This window comes from Emys orbicularis, chromosome 4, assembly GCF_028017835.1.
Source record: "Emys orbicularis isolate rEmyOrb1 chromosome 4, rEmyOrb1.hap1, whole genome shotgun sequence".
NCBI lineage: Eukaryota > Metazoa > Chordata > Testudines > Emydidae > Emys > Emys orbicularis.
The window spans coordinates 90,384,782-90,401,223 of record NC_088686.1 but is presented as its reverse complement, the minus strand read 5'-3'; the positions used below and the strand labels follow the sequence as shown (position 1 = coordinate 90,401,223).

The following is a 16,442-nucleotide window of genomic DNA, read 5'->3' as shown; positions in this document are numbered from 1 at the left end:
CAACAGAATAACAGTAATACACAAAGGTTGATTCAATTGTCCCTGGTTAATGGCAGATTTAGCCAAAAATTATTACACAGTTTAATGATTACTTTCATTTGAGTTCATGGATTACAACACTGAGACCCAGATCCTATTTCTTTTGAAGTCAATGGGCAAATCACCCACTGATTTCAACAAGATCAAGATTGGACCTTTGGGACCTGATTAGATTCTTATGGACACTCTTTTCAATCTGGTATGATTCCACTTAAATCAGTGGAATTATAATAGTATAAAGTGGTATACATGAGAGTAAAGGGCTTTCGGATGCAGCCTCCTTAGAGCAAGGACTAAGGTCTTCTTGGTCATCAAAGCACTATGCATAATCAATAAATAATTATAACTTTGGTCATGCAAAGATATTTGAGATAATGAAATAAATCACAAGGGAGGAGAGTAGAAAGACAGAAGAAACAAAAAAGAATACAGAAGAAAGGACAGAGAATCACTCACAGTAGCCTGCTGTTTTTCTGCTTTCTCAGCTGCCTCATTAAGCTGCTTTTGAAAGGCCTCCTGGAGAGATTTCATTTCTTCCCTAGATTATTGAAAAGAAACAATACAAACTTCACCACTACTCTCCATTAGGAAATATGGGTTTTTTTTGTTTGTTTGTTTACTTTAGTTAAACAGACTCGTTTAATTATGCAGCATAACAACCAGGAGTGCTGCGTCTATGTGTTTTGTTAAAGCCATAATGGTCCAGTGAACTCCAGTGCTGATGCAAAAAGAAATTTTATATAAATATATATAAAAATGGTAAGTAGCTACCTTTTGTATCTAGCAAGTACCCTCCTGTGTAAAACATCTGCTAATTGTGTAATTTCTTGTGAAAAGAATAGTAACAGTGAAGAAAGGAAAGAGAAACACTTTGAACAAGGAAATATACTACTGTCTATGACAGCTTGTTTATATTTGCTTTTAAAGAGAAGAGAAATTCTAGCTGGTAAACCTAAGCCACTAGTTCTCTCTTTCTAGAATCAAATGATAAACTGGAACCTTGGGAGTTGTCTTAATTGTTTAAAATAAACACTACCAAAAAAATAAAATAGAGATTTATTGGAAAGTTTAGGTACTGAGATCCAGCCCCTTTGCATTGCTCAGGAAGTGAAAAGGGACCATAAACTGGCAACGCATTGCAAATAGAGGATTCATGTGGAATACAAATTCCCTTCTGGCACAATTATGTCTGATACAAGTCTTACGCTAGCCACCCCCTTCACCCCTAACACAGGCCATTTGCAAGGGTTGTGGTGCTGCTACAACAGTGACATATCTTAGAGCATTCTAACAGCATTATCAGGGATGCCACTGGAACAGATCAACCTCAGGATCAGGAAGCTGGAACCCCTGCCTGCCTTGAGCATGGCGCAGGTGCAGGAGACAATTTAGCCCAGTGACTGCTTGATGGGTGTAGAATGAGCTTTGTACATGATAAGGCACGAAGTAGACCGAGTTGCTGGCTCATCTACCATATTAGTCCTCATCTACACCGGTGCTAGCAACCTTGGGAGTTCTGGGTAGTGCAGATTTAACTGAAACAGTGCTTGAAACAGCTGGTGAAGCCAGAGAGCCAACAGCAGCAGCACTTCCAATTTTGTCTAATATAGACAAAGTGTGTCATTTTGAAGTGTTAACAATACATTGAAGTGACAGAACTTGAACCACTATGGGAGACAACCATGTTCTACTGCAGCATAAAAACTACAACAGAGCTCAGAAGAGAAGGGATTAAAGTTGGACTTCTGAAGAATGAACACTAGGGTCAGATCCTCAGATGGTGTAAATCTGTACAGCTTCATTGAAGTCAATGGTGCTACCTCATCTTGTATCAACTGAGATTCTCAAAAACAATGAGGAGTCCAGTAACACTTTAAAGACTAACAGATTTATTTGGGCATAAGCTTTCGTGGGTAAAAAACCCACTTCTTCAGATGCATGGAGTGAAAATTACAGATGCAGGCATAAATATACTGACACATGGCAGAGGGGCATTGCTGGCACATGATGGCGAATATCACATTAGTAGATGTGCAGGTGAATGTGCCATCATGTGCCAGCAATGCCCCTCTGCCATGTACATTGTCCAAACTGGACAGTCTCTACGTAAAAGAATAAATGGACATAAATCAGACATCAGCAATGGTAACATACAAAAGCCAGTTTTAAGTGCATGTTTCAGAGACCATTTGCAAATTTGAACCACTGAATAATGATACTCTCAACTTGCGTCATCATTTTATCATCTCATTATGTTTTAATAATATTATATAATTTTTAATTTATTACAAAGAACACATTACTTTTCACCTATTAAAAGTTCCAAGATGTGATGATCACTGTCTAATATCATCATGGTTAAGAATTGTTGATATAAGAATATTTAGCAATTATAGCAGCTAATATTGGATTTTCAAGGCAACATTTACCAACATTTACTACATGAGAAACTGGAGGATAAAAAAATAGTGTTTGATTTTGTACAAGGTGGTTACTAGTGGTAAATGGTGATATTTTAATTGTGTCCAATTATATAGACGTTTGCATATTTAAAGTTCTCTAGAAATGTTAACTAACTAAACCTCACTACTCCACAGTTCAGACAGGTCTAAAATGTCCCCCTTTAACAGAAATATCATTTCTAAGGCATGTGAAGGTCTGATCCAACACTCATTGAAGTAAATGGAAAGACTCCCCACTGACTTCTGTGGGCACTGAAACAGGCCCCAATTTTCTTTGGTATTTAAGAGCTGATTGGGAAATCATTTAATCACAATCCTTCCCTATTAGCCATCTAATTTTAATATATGCTACAAAACTACTACTGGGTAAAATACTAGCAATAAAATCATTACAGGATTTCAAGTGTCACTTTGTATGACAACAAAAGGGATATATGCTGTACCTAGACTGGCCATATCAGATTAATTTGTAATGTATATTTTTATTGTGATAAAACTGAGACACATACATGTATTAAACACATCATACTGTTTCAGAGAAAATAACCCCCATATTGGCTAGGTCTGCTTGTTGTTAAAATTATATTGGCACATCAATTTATCAGATCGACTCCATTTGTAAGAATCATGTGAACTCTATCATTGTTTATTGAGCTAGGACTAAGGATGCTGGTCTGTCACCCCTTGTCACGGAAAAACTCCAATTCACTAGATTCAAGTGAATATTTGACATGAATATTTCCCCTCCAACAAATTTATTCTCTTTTACTTCTTGTCACAGATTACCCTGTAAGAATTTTCAAAACTAGGCGCTCGGTTTCATGAGTTTTATCTGAACCCATGCCCCACCTCCAAAGCCAGCAATTTTTAAAACTAACTAGTTATTTTAGGTGCCTCAATTCTTGGGTTTCTAATTTGAGACACTTTAAAGATTTTTCAAACCTGCTGATCACTGCACCCTCTGAAAATCAGGCCCATTTATGGTGCCTCAATGAGGCACTCAATTCACTAAGCACTTTCCAAAAATTAAGCACAGAAATGTGTTGACTTGAATAAATAAGTTCCCAGTATCCTGCAAAACCAAACCCAATTTCCTTGATGTATATCTAGTTCTAATGTTAACCCTTGTGAATGTTATTAATGACCAACTATGAAGTAAAGTGTGTCACATCAGCTAGTATTTCAGGTGTAGCAGAAACAATCCTGCATTGTTCCTCCCTCCCTGTTTAACAGTCATGGCTGATTGCTAGTGGACATGCCTACTGTGTTGTGCTTGGTGGTTCAAACAAAGGAAAGATTGAATTCCATGGTCTTATAGTTTTCAATCTGTTAACAGGAATGAAAGGAGAAGGTAGCTTCTTACCTTTGCTTTTGGCCTAATTCCAGAAGTTTCTGCACATCACTTTTGGCAGATGCCTCATCATTTTTCAAAGACTGGAAACAAAGGGGGAGAGGGAGAATTACCAAGAAGATCTTTAATGTTACTCAACTATGAAAAAGGTTGATGGTGACCTCTTTTACAAAAGGCTCCCATTGAATAATACATTTTATCATCAGTTAAAAAAAATAGGGCAGAAATAGTTTGGCTCTTCTGTGGCAGTAATTCAGCACTTGCTGCAGCACACACAGGTGTTCAGGATGAGACATTAAAGCAGAACTGATCTAATAGAGTATGTAGTACAGTTCTTTGCATAGATCCGGTCCCTCCAGCATCAAATTCAAAGTACATGAAAAAATAAATTTTCCTGAGTCCTACTTTTTTATTCATTCAGTTTGATGAGAATATAGCAAATTCTAAAGTAACTTCATTCTAAAAAAAAAAAGGGGGGGGGGGGGAAGCAAGTTCCCCATATAAACTGTGAAGAAAAAAATTCAACAAGAAAAAAATAGCAGTAGAAGATGACAGGATAATGCAGACTGACATTTTAAAATGTACGACAGACTACTGCTCAGAAAGGTAGCAGCATCAATCAATGGAATACAGGGAGCCATACATCCCCTCAAAGATAACAGCATGATTCTATGAGTTGTTTGAGGAGATAATTTCCCAGAATTGTTCCCTCAACTAGTCAATGCAAGGGGTGGTCTTGTTAGAAGTTATATATGCCCCATTCATAACAGGTGGTTCAAATAAAATGCAGTTCTCTGCAAGGCAGTGCAAGTGTCAGAATAAGCAATCTAGCTGGTAACCAGTCTGAATTATTCTCATTGTTTTCACTAGGCCAAGAGACTCCCTCATGAAGAGACTGCTGCCCTGTTGTGTGAATATTTGGTCATTGAGGTTGCCAACAAATCCAGGGCAAGACTGGAAACCCCTTATTCACATGGAGGGTTTGTCTTCACTATCGAGTTGAGTTATAACTCAAGTATTGCCCTTAACTTGAGTCCTGACCTCTCACCAAAACTGTTAAACCAACCATCATGCTCCAAGACATGCATCTGACAAAGTGGGTATTCACCCACGAAAGCTTATGCTCCAATACGTCTGTCAGTCTATAAGGTGCCATAGGACTCTTTGTCGCTTTTTACAGATCCAGACTAACACGGCTACCCCTCTGATACTTGACATCATGCTCCAGTTAACTCCAGTTGGCTGGCTCATCAGAGGATATAGGCTGCAGAGTTATTTAATATTCTGTAGTGTTATTTCAGTGTGGCCATTCTCACTCTAGCTAGACTAAAGCTTACGCTATGTTACAAAGTTTTGCTGCCATAGTTAAGTTGGCTAGAAATCTGAAAATATCACATTTTCCAGCCAACATAGGACTGTTTTTGTGAGTAACTGTTCACTAATGGAAGTAAGGGGTAGCTCCAGGGAGTCAATCTATTAAAAATATCTTTTTCCTCTCATTGTCAATGTATTCTGCTCCCTAATGGTTTCTCCATTAACTGCTTCAATTTCCACAAGTGAGACAAAGCATCCAAGGAAAATGTTGAGGATTCATAAACTGCATAATCCACTCATGTGTAATGCACACCATGTTTTCCTCAGATTAAAGAATATTGAAAACTAACATATGCAACATATAAAACAAGCATAATTAATTACCAATTAGTCTCATGTTAAAAGAAAATATGTTTGTAACAAATAGATACTAATTCTAATAAACAAAGTGAGTGATTGTATATCTCAGAAAAGTGAAGGGTAATCTAACCTGCAGGTTTACTTTAATTCCTTCAAGTTCTTTTGAGGTCTTCGACAGTTGACGGAGGATATTGCTCCTTTCCTTAAAGACTTCTTTCAGTTGTCTTTCCAGTTCTTCATAGCCCTGTCTAACACAAAGCACAGGCAGTCCTCTCAAAATGTCTTCCCAATGTACTTGAAATCAGAGTCTTAGTTCATCCAATTTTTATTAATCATAAGCAGAATCCATTTCCATTCCCCCTTGCACCATGTTTAGGAATTGAAATGTTTTATGACAAACTGCACTGCTGCATCTGTGTACACAAATCCTCAAACCATCGTGCCAACAGCAACCTATTCCCTGTTATGGGCAGGAACAAATGCTTTTATATTTTACACAAGTTGACAGTAAAGCAGGTTTTTCTTTCCTGTGAGATATTGCACAGTAGGAATTATTGAACTTTGTAGAGTCAGAGATTTTTGACCATCCTTGTGGGGGACGGATGTTCCAAAGATATTTGAATTTTCCCTCCTGTAATTTAAACCTATTTTTACCCAATTAGTGATTCAGGCTCAGATCGGGGTTAGGTGTCTAAATGCCTTTGAAGATCTGGGTTCATCAGATCATAAAAAGAAACAAATGTCTCAATCCTGCAACATACCAAGACTATCTTAGGGCCTCATCCAAAGCCCACTGAAATCAATAGTGATCTTCAGGTCAGGCCCATATTGGGCTTCTGAATCTATCAAGAGCACTGGCTATGTTTGGAGAAATATTGGCTGATTCATTTAGCAATGGACAGCTCATCTACTCTGCCTGAAGGATAGAAGAAAAAAATAGTGCACTATACAATCAGATTTTGGATACTTGGTATATCTCAAAGCATTAATTAAATGTTGTTTTTCCTACAGTTATAAGTTTTTATATTACTGATATTGTTTAGTACACTACTATACTGAATTGAAGCTCCATCAAGAGCAAATACCTTTAGCTTATTTTGCCAACATTTTACAGATGTGACTGTGGGGAAACAGTGTGGAAATATTTGAACTGCCATCTCTTTAATGAAACTTATAACATCTGTAATTTCTTCTCACTACTGTGAAAACCACTGGGATGTTTCACTCTGCAACATAACACCCTGCCTGCCACAGTAATGCTGACAGGTGGTCACTATCCAATTAGTGATTAAACCTACATCTCATACAACTGCCTCCAACTTATGTGCTCAAGTCGTTTCTTGGCAACAGAACTTTTATCCTCCATTTCCACATATGAGATCAATAGCAAATAGCATTTCAAATATCTTAAAAGGATAAAAACACTACATACTTGTGGGTCTAGATCAAGGAAAAACTGGTATCTCCATGTGAGAAGAATAGAACAACAACACATTGTTTTGAAAGGGTATATAAAAATGGGGGCAAAAGGGAGTGGATCTACAGGATACCGTTTGCCACAGGTATGAAATTATCCTTTATTTCCTATAAAATCAATACCCACTTCCACTCATCCCTTTGTCCACCCAAACATTAGACTAATGTCATATAGCCCTTTACTAAGAGGAGAACAACTTATTCAGCCACACACACTCTGTTGTGAACTCAGTACGCAAAAAGTAGGGACAGAACAGATAAAGGACATTTATAGCGTCTTTGTTTTATATGCTGTTGCATCAGATCTGGCTCTAATCAGTAGTGACTTAGAGCATGTAATGTACTGTTATGTGTTCAGATACTACAGTGACAGGCAGAACTAATAAAACCCCAAGTGAGGCAGGATAAAACTCTTAAGAGCTGTTCCATTTGGTGACCTATGTGACATTAGTTTGTCATCTCAGGTCAATTGGAACACAACATGAGTCACCACAAAAACCACTACTTGACAGACTTGTCTGACAAATCAAGGATTGAAAGAGCTTGCAGACCGAACTACCCTTTCTGTCCCAGAAGTAATTTCCTGCCAGGGAAGGGTTAAAGCACGTTTGTTGGGCAGCATGGTGTAACCCATCCTTACAACTGCCTGTGCTGTGCTTAATCCAAGAATAAAACAGGAGAGATAGCTCAGTGGTTTGAGCATTGGCCTGCTAAGCCCAGTGTTGGGAGTTCAATCCTTGAGGGGGCCACTTAGGGTTCTGGGGCAAAATCAGTACTTGGTCCTGCTAGTGAAGGCAGGGGGCTGGACTCACCGACCTTTCAGGGTGCCTTCCAGTTCTATGAGAGAGGTATATCTCCATTTTTATTTTTTTATTTTTTTAACAAAGCAAAACAAACAAAAAATAAAAAGGCTGCCAATCCAGTACCCACAAGTGCCAAAATTCACTTGGAAAATTAAAGTAAACATGAAACTACAAAAATAAAAAGGAAGGAGCTTGAAGCCACACTCACAGCAATGGGAGAGCCTGGAGCTATGCCAATGAGGGAGAGAGACTAGTTTAATTATATGCCAGATGGTACCAGTGACAGCAGCCGTGAGAGTGGGAGGTTGACAAGGACATGCTGTAAAGAAGTTCCTATGAAGATTCATCATTGCTGCTTCAGCTGTGGTGTATAGAAGGGGAGAATGCACTCTGGTACCAACAAATCCACAGGGATGCTGAGGATGGAGGCAAAAAAGTTAGTGTATGAAAGAAAGTTGGAGTTAACAGATTCTCTATATTAATACAATAGTTTACTTTGTGGATAGGATGTTATTGCAGGCAAGTCACACCTAATCTTCACAGAGAATTTAGAGTAGCTGAACTAATTCCCTGACAAACAAAATCCAGTGCTGAGAAGGGTGGCTACAGAGAGTAAGGGGAATGATGGACTCCGTTAACCTGCAAAAAGTGATGTGGAAACTCTGAAAGCCTAAGTAGTTGATGCATAGAATATACAAACGAGGGCTGGTTAAAACATTTCCCACTGAACTTTTTCAATGGAAAATAGATTTTAAAAAGTGAAAAGCATCTGCGTTCTATGAAAAATTTTGTTTTCGGTATTGTTGTAGCTGTGTTGGTTCCAGGATATTAGAGAGACAAGGTGGGTGTGGTAATATCTTCTAGTGGATAAGCTTTCAAAGTACAGAGAGAGCTCTTCTTCAGGCCTCGTAGGTCTGGCAGACCTGACGAGTTCTGTGTAGCTCAAAACTTTGCCTATTTCCCAACAAAAGTTGGTCCAGTAAAAGATATTACCTCACCACCTTGTCTCTCTATAAAACATTTTGACTTTTAACTGAAACCCCAAACACTTAAAAATAAAAAATAAAAATCATCCGAAAAGCAAAAATGTCTATTTGGAAATGCCATTACAGTGCCTCACATGAGTTATATTTTGGGTGTGTCATGGTTACAGGTTGTTACTGGTTGCACATCTTTCCCCTTGGTAGTCTCTGAGTGCCCCCCATCAGATGCTCGGCCTTGTGCCCTTGCCTGTCTGGGGGGGAAATTTCACAGTTCTCCCACTATTAGTCCAGGATCTGGATACAACCCTCCATCTATGCCACCTGCTTATTACTGTGCAGGTCCAACTGACAACTGAGTTTTGTACCTTTCGGGAACCCTAGGACAGTGAAATAATGACCAACAGACTTCTCAAATATGTAGGTTTATTAGCAAAAGGAATAACCATGAGATAAAATTATTTTAGATAAGTCTAAAAATGTGTGTAGGCTGTTTAATCACATGCTTCACTGCCAACTGAGTTAGATAGGCTTCCCTCTTTAGTTACAGGAAAAGAACGAATCCATCTTACATTCTTTTGGGACCCAATCTGGTCTTTGTTTGCCTTTCAGTGATGGTTGTTCCATTGTTCAGAAAGTACATTTTGGTGTACAGATCAACATTCACCACTGAGTACCCCTACATTTTTCAAAAGTGCCTTCTGCTCCCATTCTTCTCTGTGGGTAGGGTTCCAAATTACATCTTCCATGATGAATTGCAGTCAGCAAGAGGGGAAACTGTGTTGCATTATGGGAGAAGTAATCCAGACAGGAAATCCAGCCCACAGAGGAGAATGGAGGCATCAAGAACCCAACATGCAACTTCCATGTGGCACCGCAGCAGCATTTCTGGATAGAAATTTTCATTTTTTATCAACAGTTTTGGCTGAAAATGTTTTTAAAAAATTTCCAAGAAATTGAAATTAAATTTCTATGGGGAAAAGACTCATTTTCCAACCATCTCTAGTACAATGGTTATTCTTCGGGGGTTGAGTCTGTTTTAATGAAAAGATCATAACCTTGCCAACCGAACGGTTACCCAGTCATCAGCAAGATATGATTTAATTCCTTTTAGTTTTGCTGTAATTTGACCTTCTCAATTTGCAGATTAACCTTCTTTAATTTAAGATACTTCTTCTTTCACACTGTTCTTGGGATATTCACTGTGTGGACCATCGGCAGTGGTAAGGAAAACAAACTCCTCACCTTTGGGGTAAAGCAGAGCTAGTTAAGAACCCATTCACAGCACTTTGTGCAGGGCATAGGCCTAAGATTGCCTGTCTATAATAAGGGAGAACATATTTGATTTTATGAGTCTACACTCAAAGGATCTGATTCTGCAAGCCTCACTCATACTGAGTAGCATTTTCTCTCACAAGTACTCCCATTATCTTCACTGGTAAATATGGATTATCATGAGCAAGAGTCACAAAGTCAGACCACCATGGATTTATGGTACAATATTAATACTTGGATTTTGAAATTTCCAAAATGGTTTAGATTTGGGGGTTTTGTTCAAGTTTCTCTCTACAAATTAAAATGAGTGAAATCCTAGCCAGTTCATTATTTGCTGAATATTAGAATTCTAGTGGCTAAATGCAAAGAAAACAAAATCCCCTTCATTTAAATTTTATGCAGAAATACCTACATTTTTGCCATCACAACTACATGCAATTTTTAACAAGGTATGCATTGGTATTAAATACTTGTCCCACATCAGAGGCAATCGGACCATTATGTGTAATCGACTCGACAAGCTACAGAGAATGCTTCCTACTTTAATTTCTTGATGAGCAGACGGCAGGAAAGGAATTTCTTCTGCTTAAAGCAATTGGTCAGTTTCATTATGAAGATTGTTGTTTGCATTCCTCTAAAAGCATCAGGAACAGCATATTATGCTTGATGATCTCTTCTGGCATCCCTATGTCATGCCCTTTATTAACAGTGAAACATGCACTAAGAAGCACCAGCAGCAGCTTATCTACCCATCTTAAGCGACTTATTTAAAGTATCCCCATGAGATTTCCAGTACCATTTTGTTCAACTTTTCATTATAGGAGTAACGGGGTGCACACCACGCCCCGTTAGATTCGGCCCCTTGGCCCTGTTCCTTAAAGACTCAGGGACGCTCCAAGCTGATGCAACACCCGTGCTCTTCAGTTTGTGTCTGTTCACGCCACCCGTTCCCCACTATTTACAGGCTATTTACACGGCTTGGCCTCATACAGGCCTGACCAGTAACAGACTAGTAGGCTCTTTCTTCCCTCTGAGCCTGACCTTTCCATCCTGGTTTCTGCTCCCCAGCCTTTTAGCTCCTGCTAATGAGGCTGGCAGGTGCAGGCAGTTCCCAGGCAAGCACTGGTTATTTACCCAGCCCCAATCCATTCCCCCTGATTGGGGCTGGCATGGCAGGAGCGGATTAAGGGCTTTCCTAGCAGCACACTACCACATAGGCCATCTGTACTAGGCCACCAATTACACTCTCCCTTGGGTTGTCACTTGAGATAGGTTTCACTGTATTGTCTTATGTATTCTGATATTCACTTACTTAAATGAATCAAACTCCAGCTAAAAACAATACATATAGACACTCCAATTTCTTTGTGCATTGTTTCTCTCATACAGTAGATCACAAACCACTCCAGAGCAGGAATCAGTTTCTCCTAACAATCAACCTTTCGAAGTGAGTCAAAGGGTGACATGAGTCTTCTTTCTCAAGGAAAAAGGACATGTAGTTTGCAGTGTTGGTTGGCATGGTTGCCTGATGGCCTAACATGTCTGGGTCTTCACTGGAATATGTTTTTGCCCATGGAACTGAATATTGACATGATAGACAGGAAGTGAGGAGGAGGAAATAGTTTGAAAAGTCTGGGATTAGAGAGAGAACTTCAACAATAATTCCTGAGGCCCTCAGTAAGTTTTTCAAAATAAAGGTCCAAATTATGTCCACACTAGTGCAGGTGAAGAGGAGAGCACAGGGTATCTCCCTCCACCCCAGTGCTTCTGCAGTGAAGGCACTCAAGGCTTCCTGCTTTCTGGGAGTGCAATAGAGTAGAGATTGACAGTGTCTATAACTCTAGGAGAGTTTCTGGGCAAAAAAAGACACCACCCTGCCATTTTAACTTTGGGTATGGGGCTATGGTGGAAGACCTGTGGGGGAACCTGTAGTATGGGGTGCCTAGCATCTCAGATTGCCCCTACACAAGATCCCCGCACTGTCCCTAAATGCTTGCTCCTGGCTACATTAAGTGTAAAGTTTTCAATAATTCCCATCTGAGTGGTATACTTCCTACTCCTCCCTAAACAGCTCATATAGAGAGCTAAAACTGCATCCTTCTCTATAAAGTCCAATTTTGTGCTTCTCTTTCCCAAGTGTAACAGACTGAATTTCCATCTCCCCTTATAGATTTAAAGACAATTAGATCAAAAATGAAATAATATTTGTGATAAATTTCACCTCTTTTCCAATTCAAGGAATGTCTGTGAAAAGATCATGGTTTCTCTAATTTTATTCGTTTTTCAAAATTATTCCACAATTTTTTCCAAGAAAGCTGTTTTCTTTAATCAATGGAGATTTGAAATTCCAGCTCTTACTTCATTGTAATGGTAATATAGGTCACATGGTAGTGTTTCTGTTCCCTGATTGGATGAATGGAACTCTTCTCATTCCCAATTGTGGCCAAAATAAAGTGATACGAATCCTTGAAAGAGGAAAGTATAAAATTTGCTTTTTCTCAATACTGGAGTATATGAGACTAACATTTATTTTGACATATTTGTGGCTACTAAAACTTGATTCCATTAATGCTCTTGGGAAAGTAAATGGAAAATAAGACCAAGTATATCTGAAACTAATTCAATGAAAAATCCAAATGGATAGTTGAAGGCCTTTTTTTGTCATACTATTCACCCTACTCTAATAGACACATTTTGATACATTTTTTTAAAAAATGGACAAATGATTAAATGTTTGTGTGCTTTAAAAAAAATGTAACAGCAAGACCAGTCAGGAAAATTTGAGTCAAAGGGAAAAAAACTCAGCATGTTAAAAAGGTGTGGAGGCTAGTACTCCTGTTTTAACAATAGCACAGGATTTATCAAACCTTTCAGTGCAAATTCCAAGCTGTCAAGCATGGAGTGTATCCTGGGGTGTGAATTATCAGGAAATTCAAAGAGTGAGATCAGCAGGGCTCAGCAGAAGGGTATCAAGAGCTGCCAGATAAGGCTTTTGTCCTCAGGATGCAAGACCTATAATCACCAGAGTGGGAAGGGGCTTCCTAGGTCTGAAGAGAGGCAGCTGCTGGGTGAGGTATAGAGCCTCTTTCAGGTTCCGAGCCCCACTTCCAGAGGAACAAACAGGGGTGGCTGGCAACTCCCTGAGCTAAACACACATCAGGATGGCAGAATAGAGAGAACAAGCCTACTGTATCTTTTAGAAGTCATTATCCCCCTCCCTATCATCCACCCACTCGTATACATACAGGTGATGTGCTCCTGCAGTTAAGTATTAAGGTAAGTGGCGTGAGTTCAGTTCAAGGAACAGCTTAAAATTCAGTGCAATCTTATTTTGTGTGTGATTAAAAGTGTTCACAATTTTTGATACACTGTTGGATTAAAAAAAAATACAGACCAATAAAAAGCTCAAGAGTACAACAATGCAGAACAGTATACAACTGGCTGGTTTGATAATAAGCCATATCATATTTCCACACTATAGGTAAAAAAAAAAAAGGGAAGAAACCCTACGGAAACTGAAAAGAAAAGAAAAGAAAAGAAAAGAAAAGAAAAGAAAAGAAAGAAAGAAAGAAAGAAAGAAAGAAAGAAAGAAAGAAAGAAAGAAAGAAAGAAAGAAAGAAGAGGAATAATGTGACCTTATTGGATTGCATCCTCTACTGGCAACTTTATTACTATGCAACACTATTTCTGATAAAGCCATATTTAAAAATCACTCATCTGTTACAGATAAGGATATTGTTCCCATAGCTTGACATGCACACCTTCTCATAGCTTGTATGTTACTCTTGCAAGAGTCAACATGACTAATTCTGTAACTATTTTTGGTGGTGTCGTAACCTTCCGTAAGTGTTAATATTTGACATTTAGGCATAAATGTTACTTGAAATAAATAAGGATTCTGTGGGTTTGAGAGGTCTATTTTTATTTGTGTTAGCCCCAGCATGCATCTCTCAGGTCTCAGAAGGAGATCTGTTCACAAAAAGGAACTTACCCTGATACATGTGCTTCAAAAAAGCCCATTACCTTTGGGCAGCTCCAAACCATGTGACTCAAACAACCCTAGGTTTTCCCACATACCAGTATTTACCATCACTGTCAATACTTGTTTTACCTAAGCAGGATGGGTTCCACTACATCCTATACATAAGCTTCCGCTGGATCAGCTGGAAGCAGAGATCCACAGCCACTAGTTTAATATTGTATCCTAAACTATTCCATTCTGAGGCAATTTAGGTATTCCAACATCAGCTTCCCAGGCAGATCTTCATTTACATAAGTTCCCTTCAATACATTTCATGATATATACAATAGTAACTAGAGATGGGCAAATTGGTCTGATTAAAATAAGACCACTTTGTATATCTGCCTATATTTTTTAACTGTTGTATGAAGCTGTGATTCCTGTTCTAAATTTTAGTTTGTTAGATGGAAAATAATTTCAGCATGACAAACCATATTTCTCTGTATATGTGGATATATACAAATACACACAAGGGCAAATTATGTGCTGATGTAAATCAAAAGCCCATTGAGTTCAACAGAGCCGCACCCATTTATACCAGCAAGAATTGGACCAGCTTAAGTATGAATCGCAAGATCTAAAACAACAAGGGCCACCTGGTGCAAATCAACATAGTTCCACAGAAGCCAATGAAAAGGCACTGATTTAGACCAGTAAAGGATCTGGTCCGTATATGGATTTACGGGCTCAGTCCTGAAAAGCACTTATCATAGAATATACTGGCCCTTAACGGCCAGAGGTGGGTGTCTGGGAGACCAGGCTACCCTAGTCAAGGAGTACTGGAGAAGACGAAGGCCTAGGGAACGGTGGAGGCAGATGCTGAGAGAGGGAGGAAGAGGGAAGCATCTGCGGAGGAAAAGGGCTGTTATTTCTTTAAGGACCCAGGATCTTATACAGTATGTCTACATTGTGATACAAAACCCGCAGAACTGAGTCTCAGAGCCTAGGTCAGCAGGGCTACAAGACTCCAGTGTAGACATTTGGGCTCAGGCTTGGGCCCAGCTCTGAGACCTTCACCCATTGTGGGGTCTCAATGGGGGAGAGACTAGCAGGAAAAGGGTTGGTTGCCTGCTAATCTCTCCTAACACAGAAGAAAAGGACTGAGGTGTTTTTGACCCTGACCTCCAAGCTGTGGAAGAAGATTGGAAAACAGTGTCCCATTAGAGATGACTGTGAGGAAGCAGCTTGGCTATGAAGGGTTTTTTTCTGAGTTTTGTTTGTTTGAAAGACTTGCTGCAAGTCTGGGGGGAGCCAGGCAAAAAGGGCTACCTGGAACAAGCCAGATCATGGTTGCAGCCTGCTACAGTACTGAATTCCCGCAACCCCCATTAACTCCAATAGGACTTGAAGATTCTCAACACCTCTCTGGGGTCCCTCCTCACCTTGCAGTATCAGACACTACAATTATGAGGACACAGTGGGCTAACTCCATCCCTTGCTATAAGTCTATTGTGTTGTATAGAGTTGTACCAGGATTGAATCTGGCCCACTGGATGTCCCATTAGTCTGTTCTGAAAAATAAATGTGCATTATCAGCATATGTACTACACAACTGGAATTATAATAGACATCTCCCATTTTAGCAGGCATGTATTTAAAAGAAATAGCTGGAGTTTTGTACTTAGAAGTTTGTCAAGTTCCTTAGTTCTATTACGTACCTAATCACACAGCATGCATATAGATGTTTTTCTTTAGTATGGTATGGAGTTTTCATTAACAAATCTGAATCTCAATTTATAGCTGATAAAATTAATAGGACAAGTTTGAAGACATAGAATATCACTTTTACAGTGTTCCTGGGAGTATGCAGAATTTATGTTAATGAAGGCAAAACACAGCAATCCCAGTTGGCAATATTCCAACGTCTGGAAGTCATTTGAATCATGGTAATTGCAATTGTTTAGTTTCTGTCCTCAGTGTATTGATCTGGGGTCTCTGTAAATTCAAGTGTCATCTTGTTGCCATGGAATGTTATTCTCAAATAGCTTTAAACTTGTCACAGCTGTTTGGACTTTTCATGATTCCTACTGACATGTCTAAATTATATTTCAAAATGTCTACAGATCCTAATTTTCAGTAGGTGGTGGAAACAGGTGCCTTGTAAGTAAGAGATTTGTGTCTCTGAAGATCACTCCACCTCTGACTGTTATTTTCTTAAATTTTATAAACTGGGCATTTAGGCTTCACAATCAGATTTGAATTTGCTTCTTACTCAATAATATGTACAATGTTAAGACAAAGAAAAATTGATTTGTAAACCCATAGGGAAAACAAAGCTTGTCTTTGAAATAGACCTTCTATAAATCATTGTTATTTTATTTTATTCTGTGTACATAAAGTACCCTTACTGCAAAGCTGACT

At 38.9% G+C, this 16,442-nt stretch overlaps 1 protein-coding gene across 1 annotated transcript in view; it reads right to left on the bottom strand.

Annotated features, from left to right (window-relative positions):
• The window catches only part of LUZP2 (leucine zipper protein 2), a 359,428-nt gene that overhangs the window by 185,767 nt on the left and 157,219 nt on the right, over nt 1-16,442 (bottom strand). The window contains exons 2-4 of the mRNA XM_065404319.1: nt 5,657-5,774; nt 3,865-3,935; nt 496-577 (exon numbers count right to left, since the gene is read on the bottom strand). Of these exons, the coding sequence (XP_065260391.1) occupies nt 496-577; nt 3,865-3,935; nt 5,657-5,774 (271 nt within the window). The remainder of the gene's footprint in view (nt 1-495; nt 578-3,864; nt 3,936-5,656; nt 5,775-16,442) is intronic.